General features: G+C 42.7%; 1 protein-coding gene across 1 annotated transcript; it reads left to right on the forward strand.

The window, feature by feature from the left end:
- Window positions 1–4,524: 4,524 nt before the first annotated feature.
- Window positions 4,525–17,442, forward strand: Calm2 (calmodulin 2). Its single transcript, XM_036170648.1, has 6 exons — window positions 4,525–4,652; window positions 9,644–9,674; window positions 15,057–15,200; window positions 15,287–15,393; window positions 15,870–16,005; window positions 16,828–17,442. Exons 1-6 carry the CDS (start codon window positions 4,650–4,652, stop codon window positions 16,854–16,856), a joined length of 450 nt encoding a protein of 149 aa, XP_036026541.1. The 5' UTR covers window positions 4,525–4,649; the 3' UTR covers window positions 16,857–17,442.
- Window positions 17,443–21,074: the final 3,632 nt, after the last annotated feature.

A 21,074-nucleotide genomic window follows, 5' to 3' on the forward strand; every position in this document is an offset into this window, starting at 1 on the left:
TATTTCTAGACAGGGTCTCCATTTTGAACGTCCTGATCTGTTCGCCCTCTAGACAACCCTCCCCACAGGACTGAGGGGCACTCACTTTCCTACCCGGATCATATCCCACCATACACACACCTTCGAGGCTGCTCCGTTTCTCTAGGACTGGAGATGGCCAAAGATAGGCTCCTTCCTCAGTCTACTCTCCTAGGGATGCATGTTAGCTTTCTGAAGATGATCACACCTCCAGTTCCTTTATCTTTTATTTTTATTTTTTATTTTTATTTTATCTTATTTTAGTTTTTTGAGCTGAGGATTGAACCTAGGGCCTTGTGCTTGCTAGGCAAGCGCTCTAGCACTGAGCTAAATCCCCGACCCCCTTTATCTTTTTGTAACGTGGACTAAAGCACTCCTTTCCTCCTCTTCCTCTTCCACTCAGATCTCCAAGTGTTATATGGATGTGCCCTCTAAGAACTCACATGTGGAAATTTAAATCCCAAACTCATGTCACTGGCAATTGGAGGTGTGGCCTTTGGGAAGCCATCAGTGGCTGTGTAAGAAGACAGACGCAAACTAGCATGCTTGGTCTGTGTCACACGGTGAAGCCTTCCCCTCCACCATGCTATGACGGAGCAGGAAGGTACTTAGACCACACCGAGGGCTGGAACAATGGAACCATGCTCTTGGACTCCCAGCCTCCAGAACCAGGAGACAAATTTTTGTTCCTTGTCATCTGTTGCTACAACAGAAAGTGCAGAGATACTAAGTGTCTAGAAAGTGTCTCCCTTGCCTGTTAGTATGTTCTCCATGGCTTCCCATGCTCATTTCCATCACAATGCATTTAGAGTGTCTAACAGGCTATTGGTATTTACTGAATGAGTGGTCAAGCTTTTTAGCATGATCAAACACCCCGATTTTCCTGGAAGGGTCTGGTTTTAGCACTGAATGTTCAACAGCTTCAGAAACCTGTTGGTTCTAAGAACCCTAAACTAATATTTCAACTTTTTTGATGAGCAAATAAAAGAGTAGCAGTATGTCAACATCAACATTGAAGGCCCTCACCTTTCCCTATGTGTACAGCATGAGTGCTTTAGGATGATGTGATGATTTAGTTCCTTCCCTACATTCTTCAACCCTCACTGAACTGAGAATGCAGTCGGCAAAACATGATCTGGCTGGATTCCTGTCAGCATTTAGGGCGTGTGTGTGTGTGTGTGTGTGTGTGTGTGTGTGTGTGTGTGTATGTTTACTTTTGCATGAATATGAGTGTCTAGGCTTGCGGAGGCCAGAAGAGGGCACTGGATTCTTTGGAGCTGGAGTTGCAGGCAGCTGTGAGCTGCCCAGCATAGGTGCTGGGAACTGAACTCTAGTCCTCTAAAAGAGCTGCTAAAGCTTTTAACTGCCGAGCCATCTCTCTAGCCCTGGATTGGATCGTTGATATTCTATAACAACTCATGTGTGGAAGACTTGGTGTCCAGGCAACACTGCCTGGAGTTGGGACCTTTTGTGGGGATTGGACCACAAGGGCTCTGTTCTCACAAATAGATTCATTCATTCATGGCTTCATGGATTAATGGGTTTGGGGGGAGTGGCTTGATCAGAAAAGCAAGTTCTCTTTGCTTCTTGGCTGCCCACACTAGAGGCCCCAAACAATAGAGCCAAGTGACCGGGAAGCCTCAGAAGCAGGAGCTGTAGCTCTTTCGTCCTTTGAGAAGTATTTTGTCATAGTGATAGAAAGCTAACAAAAACATCAACCCTGTTTTGCCTCACTAAAGGAAAAACGGCTTTTAGCTTTCTCAACCAGGGCTCCTAGTCTCTGAAGTACAGAAGAAAATGATTTCTGTCCTGGCTTCCCAATTCCTTCGAGGTTTCATACCTAGTGCACAGTCTAGACGCACAGAAGAGAAGTTGAGTTGTTACATATGGTCAATGCCCCGGAAAATTTAGGACTTAATGTTTTCAGTTTGTTGAGAAGCCTTGTATTCAAGAATGTCATGATGACTGCCCCTCTGCTCCTGTTCACCAGCAAAACTGGCTAGAAGAGAGAGGCCATGGGAAGGAAGTTGTCCAAAGATAAGACTTGTGGTATCTCAATTCTGCAAATGAGGAAGAGGCGGTGGAGGGAGGAAGTCCATTCTCATTTTTCCCAAGATGGGCAAAGGTAGAGAGCTCTAAGATCTCACCATGGGAACCGGACAGAAAAAAGATACGGCCAAGGCTCCGACAGGGTGGTCATCGCTGACTTTGCTTCTCAGCTGGCTACTGCCGGAGCTAAGCAGTGCTCTATGTCATGTTTCGGAAGACAAGTGCTCTATAAATAAATTGACTTGGAACAGTCTCAAATACACATAAACCACAATGGCTTTAAATGTAATCCTTGACTTTTATTTTCTTTCTTTTCTTGAGAGGTCAGCGAGGAAGGTTATGCAAGAGAGGTTTTTACCAAAATCCAACCTAAGAAACCTGGAAGGACATTCCTGTATCCTTTATTTATTTTTGAGACAGGGTTTCTCTGTGTAGCCCTGGCTGTCCTGGAACTCACTCCGTAGACCAGGCTGGCCTCGAACTCACAGAGATCCACCTGCCTCTGCCTCCTGAGTGCTGGGATCAAAGGCGTGCGCCGCCGCCGCCGCCGCCGCCGCCGCCGCCGCCGCCGCCGCCACCACCACCACCACCACCAGCTCCTTCATTCTTTTTTTCAAAAAATTATTCCTATATATTGCTAACAAGAATTCGGGCACCCCCATGACTCTCTAAGCACACTTCTGTATATTAGGCTTATTATACATTATGCACCAACCCTCTTAAAAATCCCTTCCCTAGAGGAGGTGATTATTCATTTTGTCATTCAATTTCCCACCGCTAAAAATTTCATATGTAAAAATCACTGCATGCTAATGGGGTGCTGTGTAAAGAGAGAATATTTTTAGTGAGTCAGCTGAAAGGAAAAAAAAATCATTAGTAGGTCTTCTATCTGAAGATCTGAGAAGGACACATTTCTGAGGTATACCTTGGAAAAACTTGGAAGTTACCAGAATTCAGTGTCCTGGAATGGTGGCCCCAGATTCTTAAGTAGAGGTGCCCATTTTAAAGTAATAGTATCACTTAATGATCTTTTATTTCATTTAGGATAAGGCTGGTTAACTCTCTTTCCTCTTTCCTAGTATCGTTGGCCAGGACAATAGAAACAGATGAGGTGATGGTGTGTTTTGTTTTGTTTTTTCATTGAGTGGGCGTTCATTTGAAGGAATCTCAGGTTTGTCAAAAGCTCATTAGAAGGCCACTTAAGGTCTGGTTTGCATGATCGAAAGAGGGCCCAGCTCTGGCTTCATTTAAAAATATATTTAAAGGTGTGAGGGAATGTTTAATTTTGGTAAAGGAGGTGAAATTCAGCTGAAGCTCTCAAAGTGAGCGCTCTAGCTGTTAGCATCGAAAATGCTCTTGCCAAATAGAAAAATGATCGTGAAGGCAGGCTTCTTTTCAGTAGGTTTCATCTTGGCTTGCCTTTTAAAAAAAAAAAAATACTGTTCTCTAGATTTCGAGGGTCTGCGTGGTTGTGTGGGGGTTTTCGGTTTTGTTTTGTTTTTTGTTTTCTTTTTGTTTTTTAAACTGGGAAGTTCTTTCTGGCTTCGCCATCTTCGGAATTCTTTCTGGGTCGTGGTTGCGCCATCAATCTTCTCTGGGCACTGTATTTTGAGTATTAGACCCTTATTTCCTCTTCTACTTCCGGCATCCTTTTTTGGGCTGTCTGCTTTGGGGTTCTGATTTCAAAGGGGCTACTGGGGGACCCGCCGCACAAGCTCTCAGATACTGTGAGTCTGAGTGGCTTTCTGATAAATTACTGCTGGGTAAGGAAAGCAAAGGGGAAGTGTAAACGGAAGCCCCTTTCTGATTAGTCTGTTAGCTGAGCTGCATGGGCTCTGCACCGTAAAACAGAAAATGAACGGCTTCCAAGATGCAGCAATACTGAGAAGCTGGGCGCCGGGTGGATGATGATGGCGCGGGGGGCGGAGGGGTCCTTCAGCTTTATTTATTTTATTGGCTTAGCTTGTTTTCGACGACACCTCCACACGGGGCGGGAAGGTGTGTGTGTGTGCCTATGGCAGGGAGGACCGGGTGAAGGAGGAAGGTCCTCCAGCCAAGTGCAAAGAAAAGCCACGCTGCCTCCTGGCGCAGTTGCCAGGACAGCGCGGCCGGAGCAGCAACGGCAGCAGCCGCACCGCGTTCCGACTGCGAGAGCAAGTGACGCATTGCAGGTACAAACCAGCCAATCAGAAGCCGGCTCAACGACCGTCGCCGTGCCCCGTCGCCGCCGCGGTGCTCCTCCGCGCCGCAAAGTAGCGCCTCCCAGGCGCGATTCCACCGGCCTTCTAACGGCTTGCCTGGGAAAGAAACCCACTTACGTCACCCGTTCCCCTGCTCCCCTTTATTTCCTGCCTGGGTCTGCCAAGTGCCTGTGGAGCAAGGGGTCTCCCGGAGAGCCGGGGGGGAGGGGGCGGTGGCCGGGACTCGTTCGCTAGGTTCCGTTATCTGGCGCGAGGCGGAGGGATCTGGCGGAGGGAGGTGTTTATGAGGAGCTGGGGGCCGAGGAGGAGAATTAGTCCGAGCGCAGCGAGCGAGCTGAGTGGTTGTGTGGTCGCGTCTCGGAAACCCGTAGCCCTTGCAGCATGGTGAGTGCGTCGCCGAGCTGCCGGTGGGGCAAAGCTGCCGAGGCGAATTGACTAGAGAGGGGGACCTCCCCTCCCGGACACCCGCGAGGAGCCCACTCAGCCGGAAGGACGGCGCACAAGAGGCCAGGAGGCGCCCGCGACGGTTGTGTCGCAGGTGCCCCCCGCTCGGGTCCCCCCGGGTTTCCTCTGGGTCGGGGGCGACCGCTGCGGGGCTTGGCCGGGGCGGGGGGAAAGGAAGGACCCAGGGGGTGCGGGGCGGTGTGGGTCGGTCGGGGAGAGCGAGCGCGCCGGAGCTGCAAGCTGCTGCGAAGGTCAGCCCCGGGGGCCGGATTCAAACCGCCAACGGCCACCGCGGAGCGCGGGCGCCAGGAAGCGCCTTTGTCCGCCCGGCCGCCATGCGCTGGGGGCGGGTGGTGGTGCTAGAGGGGGGAGGGCGGGCGGGCGGGCGGGGAGGGAGCGCGGGGCCCCGGGGCGAGCGGGCGCCGTTAGCCCGCATCCCCGCACGAGGCGAGGGGAGCCGGGCCCGGGGGCGCGCTGTGTGGGCCGAGCCCGGGCGGGGAAGCAGCCGCTGGGGGTGGGGCGGGCGCGCGGAGCCGGGAGCCACCGCCCGGCCCGGCCCGGCCCGGCTCTGCTCTGCTGGGCCCGGCTCGCGCCCCAGCTGCTGCGCTGGCACCTGCAGGACTGCGGAGGTCTGGGCGGCCCCGCGGCGCGGCGGGGATGGGCGGGGGAGGGAGGGGGCCCAGCAGCACCCCCCCCCCCCCCCCAGCGCTGCTTGTTCTACCCCATCTGGTGCTGTCTTCCAGCACCAGACTGGATGTTGGATTTCTTTCTTTCTTTCTTTTTTTTTTTTTTAATCGTCGAAGAAAGCAAGCTTTTTCTTTTTCTTTTTTTCTTTTTTGCTTGTGAAGTCGGGCGCTTTCTGCAAATGAAACAGCGCGTTAAAGCGAAAGCAGCCAACTTGAGTTTGGGGCTCCCAGGCGTTTTCCGCCCACAGCGAAAGCGAGCTGGTGAAAGCGTCAAAAGTAGCAATTAAGGGGCGGGTCGCTAAATTCTTGCATGCTCAGGTGCCCTCCTGTTCACCTCGACCACACGCGGCGTTCCTTGAAAACGACTTTGTGTTTTGGTGTGGAAATTGCCATCTGATCTTAGTTCTTTCAGGCAATAATGGGTGTCAAGGTCTGTACAGTAAAAAGTATACCGGCAGCAGGAGGTTTTAGAGAGGATTTTTTTGAAAAAGGGGATCCTCCTGTTTCCTGTAAAAAAAAATAAAAGTAATTAATGAGGGCGACAATTTGCAATACTTACTTTATTCCCTCTGCCAAGTGGTTACAGCAATGGGTGTGTCCATGAGGCAAGGTGACATCTTAAACACTAGTTGGGGGATCCTTGCCAACTGAAACCTCCAGCCTGTTTGGGTGTGGGGAGAGTTCACCTTGGAGAGCGCTAGCATTCATTTAAGTTTGGTGAATTCTTTGTATTTTGGTATATATTATAACTTCTGAATTTTAATATGCTGGCAGAATTTGTTCTCTGTAAGGCGAAATAGGATGTAAATTATAGGCATATAATCGACACTCATAATTGTAGTTCTTTTTCTTTTTTTTTTTTTTTTTTTTAGTTACCAAGATAGAATTTAAAATTTTATTGGAAAATTATGATTTATATCTTACAGTGGTCCTTTTCCCCAGTAAGTTTTTATAGTTAAATGCATCAGTGATACATTAAGGTTTTTTGTTAAATGACAAATGTTCTGGCTACTTCATAATTTATAAGACTTAGATTCTGCGGACTCTGATAAAGAGAAAAATTACCCTGTAGGGACAGACATATGTATGTGTAATTATTGGAAAGCTCTTGAATTACATGTAGTCAATGTAGTTTTATTGGAATTTATTTTATTGAGGTCAGGGTGATAAAAGATCGGAAGAGGTAGAAAATGGTTTGAGTGTGTTTAAGTTGTTCCACTAAGCTGAAGATCTTGAGTAGGCTCAGAAAATAGAAGAGTTTGCTTTGGCTCCGTTACCATGGAGTTGTGTAGGTGCAACTAGAATTTAGGCTTTCAGTAAGGTCTTGATTTGTATGAAGTTTGTTCCACAGATTTCTGTAGGTTCAGGATGCTTTATAATAAAAGTTAAGTACCATCTGTCAGAATAAAGACCCTCCTTTTTCTTACAGAAATAACTTAGCTTTTGATGCAGGTAAAATGAGTAATTTCTATAATTGGAGAACATAATAACGAAGCCTTTAATGTGTAATAGCATTTGGTGAAATGAACAGATAAATGAAGAGGTAGCATTTGTGTTCACTTTTAAGCCCATAGAGCCATAAATTTATTCAGGTACGTACTCTAGATCTTTTTAACCACTTCTCAGCCCTTTTGAGTGCTATTTAGAAAATGATTACATGTACATAATGCATTCAATGCGGGTGACTTAGTAATGCAGATTGGTTTCTTGATAAAGGTCTACAATGGTAACCCAAAAGGCAGGATCTAGTTCAGTAGGTCGGGGTGGAACCTGAAAGTATATTGGAAATCTCTGGAATGACAAGAACAACAGGAGGGATTACATCAATGGTTGCAGAATTAAGAGAGTTAAGAACTAGTCATCTCTCTGGTGAATTAGTCTTCACCTTATGGAGATAAACACATGTTAATGAGCTTGTATTTTCCCAAAAGAATTAATTTTGGTTCTAAGAAAATGACACTGCATGGAAGAGTAGTTGGAAAATAGTGCCAGGGAGCTTTAAGCTCTTGATTTTTAATTCTAGAACTTATTGGTAAAGTTCATTTTAAAACTTTGAACTCAAGAAAGGAAAATTTTCCTGAAACCTTGAAAGCAAAGTCGAGAGGTTTTCAAGTTATCTGAGAGAGAAACTTACTTTCTGTGTGCCTGGTTCATTCCTTGAAGTTGGTTTTTGTGCTGTGTCCTAAGATTATGTTTGCCAGGAGACAGGGAGCTGAACTGGACAGTTTGGGGACCTTAAATTTTGACTTTATAAGCCAACTTAAGACTATTAGAAGATTGCTTTATTGTTAGTGTCTTGTCTCCCTGAGACCTCATCTTTTATGTATGCACATCGCCCTCCCCTATCTTTTACCAATCAGTGGAGTCACCGGCTGCTTTGCTGCACTAATTCATGCATGCATTCCTTCTGATTTCCACATACTACAATGCCTGCTACACATTTAAGCTTAACATTTTTAGGCTTAGATCATTTCAGATGATTTCTCGTGCTCATTTGGTTTCTGGGGTGCTGCTCGTGCCTTGGGGTTTCAGTTCGTGCAAGTAAATTTGCTTACAGTTAGTGTGGAACATGGTGTGGAGCTGTCAAAGGCTTTGAGTAGCCATGCTTTCCCCTTTTGTATGGCAGTTGTGAGTTGTTGGATAGTTGATGGACATTGATAGCTCATCATTTCATCTACAACACCGATCACGTACGGTGTTGTAGATGAAATCCCTGAGAGGTTGAGTAATATGTCCTCAGTTTGTAGAACCAGGGTGCTGAAGGATTGGCACTTAGAGGGGGAAATACATTAAAAAAAAAATAAATCGTAGGCGCTTGTACACTTGAGCATAATTGATGGCATTTTAATTTTAAGTCAACTAGCTCCTTAAACCCTTCCCTTTTTTTTCTTAATACTAGGAACTGCACCCAGGACCTAACATGCTTAGCAAACACTGTATTGATGAACCTACATTTTTTTAAGAGAAATAAATTAATTCAGTTTGTACTGTTGTGTGATTAAATTGAATGTTGCTTTTTAAATTAAGGTCTTGCTGAGTAGCCTGGACTGACTGACCTTCAGCTAATGACCATGCTGCCATGAATCCAATCAAAATGGTTGAGGAAAATTATTGGATTCCCTTTCAAATGCTGTAACCTAGAGAAATATGTGAGGCCATTCCATATAAAGGTTCAATCTTTCCCCAGGGATATGTTCACTTAAAACATGAGGGACCAGGCTGTTTTTCTTCCCTCAACAAGATAATGGAGTAATCATGGTACATTTAACCCCATGTTGGTAGGGATTTTTATTTTTGTTTTTTTTCCAGACAGGGTCTCACTATGGAGACCAGAATGGCCTGGAACTCAGAGATAGAGTTCAATCCTCTTAAGCATTGAGATTAAAGTCATGTACCACCATTGTCTGGCTTCTTGGTGGGATTTTAAATTAGCAGTTTGGCAGTGCCTCTCAGAACCACATAACAGGTGTTAGATGTAAATATACATGAGCACTAGAATATTTTTACAGGTGGAGGCTGTAACAACAAGAAACCTGTGTATTTTGTTTAGAGTCCTGGGGTTCTTTGCATTTGCCTGCCAGTCAGGTGAGTAGTAAAAGTGAGTGGTACTTCTCACCCCCTCTCCTCAGTTAGGTTGGGGAAATAACTTTGGTGTCAGGATATTATGTTTAGCCATTTATGGTAGTGGTTTTTCAATTCGAGATTCTTAAATCATTGAATGGCAGTTTTTAGTAATTTGATATTTTAAAGCTGCCATGGGAGGTTAGTTTAAATTTGGGTAGTCTATGCCAGAGGGTGGTACATGTCTTTAATCCCAGCCAGCACTCAGGAGGCAGAGGCAGGCAGATCTCTAAGTTTGAGGCCAGCCTGGGCTCCAGAGCTAGTTTGAGTGACAGCCAAGGCTACCCAAAGAAACCCTGTCTCCAAAAAGGGTGGTGGTGGTAGTAGTCTAACTGAAAAAAGGAAACTGGTTTTATAGGATTTTGCTGTTTAAAATAAGCACCCTAAATGTCCTAATATTTCTAGATACATTTTATTTGTGTATGAATTTTAGGTTTTTAAAGTTGCAATTCATTCTGAGGTATTTGGCATAATCTTGGAGTTAACCTTGCTTAGCTATGAAGTTAAACCAATGTGTACACATTCTGCCTACCCATTCTGTCTAGGGATCATAGCACATCATGAGCTGTAACTGCTCATCTGCATACTTGTAAGTCATTAACCTACCTTCTGATTTCTTTGTAGGCTGACCAACTGACCGAAGAGCAGATTGCAGGTAAGAAATACCCTGCTGGATTATAGCCATGGGGCTTATTAAATAAACTTAATAACAAAACTCAATATCCTTAGATAAGATAATTGACTTTGATGTATGTCATTAATGGTGTCAAATTGAAATTAGTATAAATAGAGTAATTGAACCTGCTTTGACAAGTGTGAATGTAAGTGAGTGTGTGTGTGTGTGTGTGTGTGTGTGTGTGTGTGTAGGGAGAATGAGAATAGATATACAAGTTTTATTTATTTTTTGTGGGGTTAATTTACCCTACTTTAAATTAGTTGGTGGTTTATATTTAGAACTACAGACAGATTAAGCAATCCCTAATCACCACAAGACTGGTGTTCTCTAAAATCTAAAACTTGAGTACTAACATGACACCTTTAATAAAAGATTGTGCATTCTACTTCATACACAGATGGGTGGTGGTCAGAATGCTCGGACAACAAAAATACTGTATAAAAGTGGACTTTGGGGGTTGGGGATTTAGCTCAGCGGTAGAGGTTCGGTCCTCAGCTCCAGTTTAAAAAAAAAAAAAAAAAGTGGACTTTGGTTGTTTGTAAATATATATATATATATATATATGAAAAATTTCTGATCCCAAGCATTTCAGAAAAGCAGTATTCAATCTGTATAATCGATTGTGAATAACCATTTCCCTAGAGAAAAACTTAGCAATTTATCACTGGTATTCTGGTTTCTTTTCAGATTTTATTTTTATTTTATTTTATTTTAATATTATGTATATAGTGTTCTGTCTGCATGTGTACCAGATCTCATTATGTATGGTTGTTAGCTGCCATATGAGTGCTGGGAATTGAACTCAGAACCTCTGGAAGAACAGCTAATGCTCTTAACCACTGAGTCATCATCTCTGCAGTCCCCTTTTCAGGTTTTATAACTCTTAGCTTTTACAAATGCCACTGTAGTAAAAGCTGTGACATCTGTTGAGATGAACCTTTGTAAGAAAGAAAAGAAGTTCTTACAAACCCATTGTCTTTATGCTGTACTGTTTAGCTGCCAGGGCTTTTGGTTTTATTCTGCTATGTTGAGATGACTGGCTAATTCTGAAATGAGGTGGTTCTGAAAACAAGGTCCTGTTCAGAAGTACTGGCTGGACTGGAATTCATTGAGTCCTGCCTCCTGAATGTAAGGATTACAGGCATCACCACCATGCTTGGACTCTCTAAACTTGTATCTAATTTCACTGTTTGTTTTCCCAGTAATCCAGTGGCAGTTTGGTTTTCCCTCTCTGGTGCTGGGGATTGAACCTAGGGCCTTCTTCTGCATGCCAGTCAAGTGCTCTAGCACTGGTTCTATCCCTGGCACTTGGATTTTTGAAACAGTTTAACTGTATCGCTCAGGTTGCTCTTGAGTATCCTCCGAAGGATGAAGGACGAGCTGTTTGGAATTTGTGACCCTCTACCTTCCCCTCTTGAGTGCTCTAGCTTGCTCTGCTACTTGAGCATTTTAAAGCTCAACTATATCACCTGTTTCTGGACGCTGGTCCTCAAATAGCCATCACCCAGTATTTGATGACTATGTAAAGTAAAAAGCTACTGAATTAAAGACCAAGTTTAAATAGGGTTTTTAACTGCTTAATATATATGTAAATCTAGGGCTTGCTTTTGGTAAAATACATCTGTTGTGTATGTTGAGGCAGTATGGCAGAGCTTTGACTTGTGTTGAGTTGTGCCATTTTATTTGTTAATGCTATTGAATAGTCACAGCTATACATAAGCTAAACATCTCCAACCTCATTACACCATAAATTACCAAGATTTCTTTCTCTCGGCTGTGTTCATGTATAGTTCCCCCTTTGGGGGACTAGCTTGGGCTAATGCTTGCTGTCTGAAACTCTTGACTGTCCATGTATCTGCCCTTTGTTTCTTAATATTTCTAGTCAGATATATTGGTCCCCTCCAACAGACATTTCAGGGGAGAAAATGTATCCATTCAAGGTTTCTACCATATTTGGTCCTTCTAAATACATAGTTCTTTTAAAAAGCTTTTTTATCTGGTCAGTGTAGTAGGATATAGTCTTCAATCAATGACTTGTGGTATTTTTATTTAAAAAAAAAAAAATTCCTGTAATTACCAGAAAATTGTTTTTCCAAGGTAAGTTCCAGCTGAGATTGGTGGCATATGTATGTAAAGTACTAAATAAATGTTTTTTGAAAGAGTAAGTTTTATTCTCAGTTGTATAACACCAAAAGAACGCTGAACACTGCATAGGTCCCAGGGGCACTAATACGCCAAGGCCCTGCCTCCTAAAGTTCAAGGTCTGCTTTAGAGGCACACTATTTTTTTTTCCAGAAAGAAAGGTTGACCAGCTGGGGACATATTATGCAATATTATGTGAACAGTTGAAACTATTTTTATCCTCATACTGTAATCATCACTACTACAGATTTGTTTAGAAATTCTAACAGTAAATAAACTTGTCTAGCAAAAAACCTACTTGTTGAAACAATTACTAAAATTTATATTGCCTTATTAAAGAATACCCCATTCTAGTATGACATCAATAACCAGTTAATTTTGTTACAGCTCTACACTTTATTGTTTGACATTTGAAAGACTTATAGGAAAAGGTACTTTTTAAAAAAATGAAATCCAGCCAGGCGGTGGTGGCGCACGCCTTCAATCCCAGCACTCGGGAGGCAGAGGCAGGCCTGGTCTACAAGAGTGAGATCCAGGAAAGGCACAAAGCTACACAGAGAAAGCCTATCTCAAAAAAACAAAAAAAAACAAACAAAACAAAAAAAGAAAAAGAAAAAAGAAATCTACCTCAGTCTTAAACTTTCAAAGTCCGAATGTGATTAAAAATAGCCTTCTTATTCAATTACAGTAGTAGTTAACATAATGACAAAGGTCTGCTACAGAAGATAGCTATGCCATTTGTGTCTTTCTGCATGCTTAAAATTTAGCTCTTGCATTTGTATTTATTTCTGATAATGGGAATTGATGCTCAGAATAAAATGTTTCTCCGTGTGTATACAGATTGTGCTAGTTTTGAAGAGCAAGTGAACTGTAAAGGCAGATGGATACAAAGTATATATTTTGAGATAGGGATCTTAAAGGAGTTGTTCATAGCTCTGAGTCTTTAACATAAACATAGTCTTAGGGCTGGAGAGATGGCTTAGTGGTTAAGAGCACTGACTGCTCTTCCAGAGGACCTGGGTTCAATTCCCAGCAACCACATTGAAGCTCACAACTGTCTGTAACTCCAGTTCCAGGGGATCCAGCACCCCCACACAGACATGGATGCAGACAAAACACCAATGCACAGAAAATTAAAACAAAAAACCTTCAAATATTAACAACAAAAGCACATGCCTTTAATCACAACACTCAGGAGGCAGGGGCAAAGGCAGATGGATCTCTAGTGATATCTACCTGGTCTACAGAGCTAATTTTAGGACAGCCAGGGCTACACAGAGAAACCCTGTCTAGAAAAAACAAAACAAGAGACAATGGAGAGCCTTTAGTATATGAATATAAGTTTGGCCTTTACATAATGTCATTATTTTCTTTATTGTATATATAAAGAGCGGGTATAGCATGAATAATCTTTTTTTGTTTGAGACAAGACCCAGGCTCTAGTGACCCTCCTGCCCCAGCTTCCCCAGTGCTGGGATTACAGGTGTATACCACTGTGGCCTGGCCTATGGATGTTTTAAACGTTTGAGATCTAGAATTTGTAAATTTAGCCATTTCCTACAATTTAGCTTAGTTGCATCTTAAACATTTGGGTTTATGTACTTAATGATCATAGCCAGGTGTATGATGGTAGAAAATATAAATAAATACATAATTCTAAATATTTTAACCTTTTAATAATTTAGTAGGTGATAGACTATGTTCCTACACTGATTATTTGTTTCCAGATGCAGCTTGTTTGTGAAAAGGCGCTTAGAACTTTAAAAAGTATATAAATTTAGTGAATTGGACAATTCTCATCCTGTTTGTAGATGGGGAACACCTTGATTTGTTTATTAATTAGGTTGATCTAGGTTGGTACTGTGTACAATTATTCAATTATTGCAGCCAATTCCTAATTAAGCTTCTGATTGATAATAGATGAGTTCCTCAGGAAATAAGTAATATTTAAGTGGTCTAGAACTATGTATATACGTGGAGAGACTAGTGAGTAACTGCAGATGAGTCAGTAATGCCTAATCTAAATGAACAACTAAATAATTGTTTGATGCTAAAGAAAGGTACTAGTATCTGGTAGTTGTAGGTAGTTTTCACAAAAGAACCCAATTAGGTGGCAGTTTTAATAGTACAAGCAGAAGATGAGGGGAGCTTTGAACCAGAATATTGGTTGCAGAAGAAGAATCAGTAGCATTTAATACAACTTATTTATAGGCTTCAGAGGGGACCACTTAAAATGACTTCCTTGGAGTTGCTGGGCATTAATAGAATTTATTTGTTAAATATCTTGCTTGAAGTCAGCCAAGGGTAAGCTGTTTTACTGGGCAGTCAGAAAGGTCAGTAGACAAGGTATTTGCTGTGAGTGGGCATAGATGAAATGATTAGAGATTCAAAGGATAAAGCTGGAAATACTTGACTAGAAAAACAGACAAAAACCAGAGCCTTGTTAATGAAAAGTGGGAAGGAAAATCAAAATGCTCTTCTGGAAGCCATGAGAGTTGTGAACTTTGACCTCTCATTTGGATGTTAAGCGAAAATTTCAGCTGGTGAATTTGTGCTATAAGTAGTATTGGTAATGGGTTGATACAGAGGGGTGTATATGAGTAGTGGTACTCTCCAACTTAAACTGATTATAAAATTTGAAATTTTATCTTCATTAACATACTTGAATGTCAGTGGACAAAGTCAGTGGAGATATAGGTGGGTCTAGAGATGGTGTGAACTAGAAAGTACAAATTGAAACAGATAGACAAACATACTGTATACCATTTTTTAGACATTTTGTTGATTTTAGACATACCTTTAACTTTTGAAGGGACCTCTAAACATCTGTAGATTGGACTTTCTAAGATTTTAAAACTCTGGTAGCTCTATGAACACAGTGATTTGGTTGGCCAAAGATTTTGACAGATTATCACAAGATTTTTCCACCTGACTTGGAATTGAAGCTCCATTTGAAATACTGTACATCTTTGTCTTCTTGAAGAGTTAGTACATCATTTTTGGATTTTTGAGACAGGGTTTCTCTGTGTAACAGCTCTGACTGCTCTGGAACTCACTCTGTAGACCAGGCTGGCCTCAAACTCACAGGGATCCACCTGCCTCCGCCTCCCGAGTACAGGGATAAAAGGTGTGCACACCACCACCAGGTGAGTTAGTACATCTTACAGGCTGGTTTATTATTGTTAATGTGCATGTTTGGATTTTTGGTCTTTCTGACAGAATTCAAAGAAGCCTTCTCACTCTTTGACAAGGATGGCGATGGGACTATAACAACAAAGGAGCTGGGGACTGTGATGAGGTCTCTGGGGCAGAACCCCACAGAAGCAGAGCTTCAGGACATGATTAATGAAGTAGATGCAGATGGTGAGTCTGCAACTGGGGGAGTTGCAGGGTTTGTTGTAGAGGTGTGTGCATTGTATTTCACGTGTGTACATACAAACTGTTTTCAGGTAATGGCACAATTGACTTCCCTGAATTTCTGACAATGATGGCAAGAAAAATGAAAGATACAGACAGCGAAGAGGAAATTAGAGAAGCATTCCGCGTGTTTGATAAGGTAAAGTTCAAGGGCTGAATGTGTAGAGACTGGAGTGGAGTGGAGCTAATGGGACCTGCCTGTATTCTTTGGACACGGCTTTTCTGATGGTTTAAACCAACAGAAGGGTCGGGTGAATGCTCTTAAGAAGTCAGTGTGAGCTTGTGTCTCCAAGTCATGGCTCTTCTTGCCTTTGGAATATATGGATATCGTACTTAATGACATTTATATATCCAGTGTGGATTCTCCTCACTTTATGTGAATGTTCTTCCCACACCCCCAACAAGGTTTCTCTGTGTGGTCCTGGCTGTCCTGGGACTCACTCTGTAGACCAGACTGGCCTCGAACTCACAGATTCACCTGCCTCTGCCTCCTGAGTGCTGGGATTAAAGGAGTGTGCCCCCACCACCCCCACTTGATGTGATTTTCTAACATGAAATGGTTGGTTAATGGTACAATTCAAATATTGCTCAGACATCCGTCCCCACATTTTGTAGGATGGCAATGGCTATATCAGTGCAGCAGAGCTCCGCCATGTGATGACAAACCTTGGAGAGAAGCTAACAGATGAAGAGGTGGATGAGATGATCAGGGAAGCAGACATCGATGGGGACGGTCAGGTAAACTATGAAGGTGAGTCACAGTTGCATACTCTTAATGAACTGAAATTGTGAGGCTGCTTCATAGCTGGAAAGCTGGAATCTTATCCCCCAAATGTGAGCGCTAAAATAGTTCTCACTAAACTTAAGTCAGCTAAAATGTCCGCCAACAAGACTCTATCACTCACCTAAGAATTTTGAATGTCAGTTCCATACCTGTACCTAGAAAATGGACATTTTAATAAGTATTAACATTTGAGTGGAACTGTACAGTGTCTGTAGAAGGAGGTGGGTAAAATAAACTTGTGTCTGACTGGGTTCTGGCTTTCTTTCTGACTCTTGCCTGAGACTGAATTCAAAAGTGTCTTAGAAGACTCAGAACTTGAGGATGCCTATTGCATGCAGCAAGCATGGTTCTAGACATAGAAAGGATCCTGGGGAGTTCATTTTTGCCTTTTGCTTTTTCACTTGTAGTTTTCCTGACATAACACTGGTAAATTTAACCCTAGAGAAGTTAAATAGTTGCCACACTGAAGTTACAATATTGACTGCTGACCCAGCAGATCCCAAATTCAAGTCTAAACTCAGCCAAGATGGCTTTCCCATGCTGTTGCTGGTGAACTCTGGGTCTGCACATTCTGAGCAAGCATTCCACCAGTGAGCTCGATCCATAGCCCCAGCATTCATTGGCTCGTGTTTAGGGACCCAAATACAGTGATTTATGAAGTTTCAACTTTGACCATAAACTGGCTTTCCTGTTACTGTGTAATTCCAGAAAAGGAACAGAAACTGCAGTTTAGAATTACAATTGCTTTTGTCCTTTTGACTCATAATTTTGTGTTTCTTATTTTTTCAGAGTTTGTACAAATGATGACAGCAAAGTGAAGACATTGTACAGAATGTGTTAAATTTCTTGTACAAAATTGTTTATTTGCCTTTCTTTGTTTGTAACTTATCTGTAAAAGGTTCCCCTACTGTCCAAAAAATATGCATGTATAGTAATTAGGACTTCATTCCTCCATGTTTTCTTCCCTTATCTTCTGTCATTGTCCTTAAACCTTATTTTAGAAAACAAGTAACATGTTGCATGTGGCTTACTCTGGATATATCCAAGCCCTTCTGCACATCTGAACTTAGATGGAGTTGGTCAAATGAGGGAACATCTGGGTTATGCCTTTTGAAAGTCGTTTTAGGAACTGTTGGCATGTTGTTGTTGAAGCGTGGACTGTGGACAGTCAACAATATGTTCTTAAAAAAAGTTGCACTATTGCAAAACGGGTCTTTTATCCAGGTACTCGGACACTCTTTTTTTGTACTGCTGGTCTTGTACCAGAAACATTTTCTTTTATTGTTACTTGCTTTTTAAACTTTGTTTAGCCACTTAAAGAAAATCTGCTTATGGCACAATTTGCCTCAAATCCATTCCAAGTTGTATATTTGTTTTCCAATAAAAAAATTACAATTTACCCAATTGTTGCTCTGAATCTGAGTGATTTAATACCTATTGGTGTAATAATTCTGGGACAGCATGGAATTCCTTTCTCCTTGGTATGATTCAGCTGAGGTCTTTGGAGATGAACTCCTGCTACGAACTTCCTGTCTTGCTCTTAGGAAGATTATGGCCTGGCGTGGTGGTGCACCCCTTTAATCCCAGCACTTGGGAGGTAAGAGGCAGGTGGGTTTCTGAGTTCAGTTGCCAGCCTGTTCTACAGAGTGAGTTCCAGGCCAGCCCAGACTCCACAGTGAGACTGTTTCCAAGAAGAAAAAAAGGAAACCCTTTCATAAATGAACTTTTTGTAAGTAATTGGCATACTCACACATTTAGTGTTTACCACCTTTTTTTTTTTAATTTAAAAATTTTGGGTGTGTGTGTGTGTCTGTGTTGCCTGTATGTATGTGTGCCTAGTGTCCTCAGCAGTCAGAAGAGGGCACCAGATGCCCAGAACTGCAGTCACAGATGGTTGTGCACCACCATGTGGGTGTTGGGAACCAATCCTGGGTCTCCTATGCAAGAGCAAGTGCTCTTAACTTCTGGACCAACTGACTTTCAGCCCTGCTGCCTCCCTGTCTTAAATAGTTGAACTAGTAGCTAGTGGGAGGGCACTGTGACTTACTTTGTCTCAGTTTGTCAGTGTGCTCCTTTAATTGGGGGATTTAGCTGTGCTTGCTTATCTGCTTGCAACATGTGCTGCTGAAAGGGTCTAAGATAAGCAGTTAACTGAACCCTGTTTGAGGTTGTGCTTCTCGTTGCTTTCTCTAAGTTCAAGATATGGTTATCAAGGGTTTTCTTGTTCTAACTGCCTTTTAAATACTTAATTCCATAGCAGATGAGAGCAAAGATTGTGAAACGCTGCTGTCTAGTTAAGTGCTTATTGTGGCCCACAAGTTTCGGGAGTGCCCGCGAGGGTGGGTGAGCTCTTTACACAATGGGTAACTCCCTCATGGTACAGAGGAGGAGGGAGGGAAGTGGAGACACTGCTGACTGCTGGTCCTAGAACTAGGTGTCCACTTCTGAGGCCCTTTCATTGGGTGGTAGAGTTCTAAAGGCTCCTAAGCAGTATTTCTGGCTGGAACATTTCTTTCTGAGGTGTTAGACGGCTTTCATGTTCTGTGGCTGTTGTGTTGACACCACTGAATAGTTTTCAGGTCTATTATCTGAGCCGCAGTTAGCCTGTAAGATGCCATCATAGTTTCTAACTTTTAGGAAATGTCCAATGAAATGGTGACTTCGAGCATAGTCTGGCCTTTTGGCTAAACTGTTCAGCCAGTGTTACCATGGTAAACCAGGTGCTGTTGGAAAATAAGAATGGGCAAATTAATCATGGTATTTCTCCAGGTAACAATCTTGAAGTCAAATTTTAATACAAGATAATGGTGTGTGTGTGTGTGTGTGTGTGTGTGTGTGTGTGTGTGTGTGTGTGTGTGTGTGTTGGCTGACTCTAACTTGGCAGCACTCCGGCCTTTGCCTTCTCTGTACTGGAATTGCAGGTGTGTGCCACCATGTCTGGTATTTCCTTTCCCCAGTACGGGGAATCAAGGCCATGGTCGTAGTTTTTAGTAGTTTCAGTTTTCTGTAGTCATAGACTGCAGAAGACATAAAAGAGGTGAAGTGTAGCGCAGGTCATTTCTGTGATCACAGCTGTTCAAATCTTTGGAACTACTTTGTAAGCAATCATTTGAACCCAGGGCTATGATTTTAAACTATCTCCAAGGCTCTACCATGTTAGTGGTTTTAGTTTAGCAGGAGTATGGTAATAAATTCTTCAATATTATTTGTACTGTGTTTGCTCTCAGATTTCTGCCAGTAAAGCACTCTTTAAAAAAAGAATTACAAGAGTGTATATGTGTATCATATGCATGCAGTACCTGTGGAGTCCAGGAGGGGGCGTCAGGTCTGGAACTGAACAGTTAACTGCCATGTGGGTGCTGGGAACCGAACCTGGGTCAAGAGCAGCAAAGTGCTCTTAATAGCTGATTCTTAGGTTTGGGAAATCATGTTTGTGTCAAGAATGTTGTTTAACTGTATGGTAGTGATTTTTCAATTTGAGATTCTTAAGTCCATTAAATGACAGTTTTTAGTAATTGGTTCATTTGTTTGTTTGTTTATTTATTTATTTAACCAGAGCTGAGGATCGAACCCAGGGCCTTATGCTTGCTAGGCAGGTGCTCTACCGCTGAGCTAAATCCCCAACCCCATAATAGTTTTTTTAAACCTGCCATGGGAGATTAGTTTAAATTTGGGTAGTATAACTGAAAAAGAGGAAACTGGTTATTGGATTAACAACCCTAAACTTTCTAGTATACTTTATGGTTTTTCAAGACAGGGTTTCTCTGTGTAACCCTGCTGTCCTGGAACTCACTCTGTAGCCCAGACTGGCCTCGAACTCAGAGATTTGCCTGCCTCTGCCTCCCAAGTGCTGGGATTAAAGGTGTGCACCACCACCGCCCGGCTAGATTTTAATCGTGTATACATTTTAGGTTTTTAAAGTTACTTCCAAAGCATTCTGAGGTATTTGGCATAATTTGGAGTCAAAATCTTCAGCCTTCAGAGTTGAAGTTTATCATTGAGAAGTACTATATTTTCCCAAGAAATTTTAGGAAAAGAGCATTGAACATCTTGTGGTTCTGACTTAAAACCTGTTGTTAACCAGAAAAGAACTCCTCATGGCCCTGTGTACAATGGGGGTGGCTTTGGTTGGTTCTGTTTTTCCTTTTCAGACCGCCTCGTATGTCCCAGGCCTCTAACACTTCTCCTTGAAGTCCTCATTCTCTTGTCTCCCCCTCCCATGGGCTAGGATGTCTCCCAGCTATGTGATGCTGGAGGTGACTGCAGGACCGATGCATGCTAGCCAAAAACTCTACAAGTGGACTTTGGCCCAGCCCCAGCGATATTTTCTTAGCTATGTTCCGTTTGTTTTATTGGTAAAAGTCCTTGAAGTCATTGACCCATGGCGTTTCTATTTTTGAGGTAAACCATGCTTCCCTCTGAAGGCTCCCTTCTCACTGTAACACCTCGTGTGGGTTTCTGGACTTCTCTGTACCTTCTTCATATTCTTCAGTCTCTAGGGTCTCAGTCCCTAGTCTACTGAGCCAGTTTTACAGCCTCAGCCGAAATAAGAAAACGAAATGAACTCGGGGTGGACTTGATTAACCTGTTACATTTATTTCCATGTTAACCATGCAATCTCCAGTCATTTTTAAACTTGTTTTCTGGTACTTTTAAAAATAGTGCAGTGAAGACAAGTGTGGTAGTAGTGAATGTCTATAACCTTGGCACTTGGAGAAGTGGAGACCTGGGCTGCAGGAGACTGAAAGAAGAATTGCAGGGTTTTGGAGAAATTAGATGAAATCCTGGTTTCTCCAGGTTCCCAGCAGGGTTCCAGGGGATCTGGGGCTGGCCTGCTGTGCAGTAGGTAAAACCAGGTAAAAATGAACCAACACGCTGGCCACATGAGCCTGCTGAGCTAGATCCCAGAACCCACTTGTCAATGGAAGTAGACTCAATGTCACAAAGGTCCTCACATGTGTGCTGTGGACACAGTGTCACATATACACACACATACAGAGAGAAAAGCAAATCTTAAAAACAGAGTTTTTCTTAGT

This window comes from Onychomys torridus, chromosome 21 (genome assembly GCF_903995425.1).
Source record: "Onychomys torridus chromosome 21, mOncTor1.1, whole genome shotgun sequence".
In the NCBI taxonomy this organism is placed as follows: domain Eukaryota; kingdom Metazoa; phylum Chordata; class Mammalia; order Rodentia; family Cricetidae; genus Onychomys; species Onychomys torridus.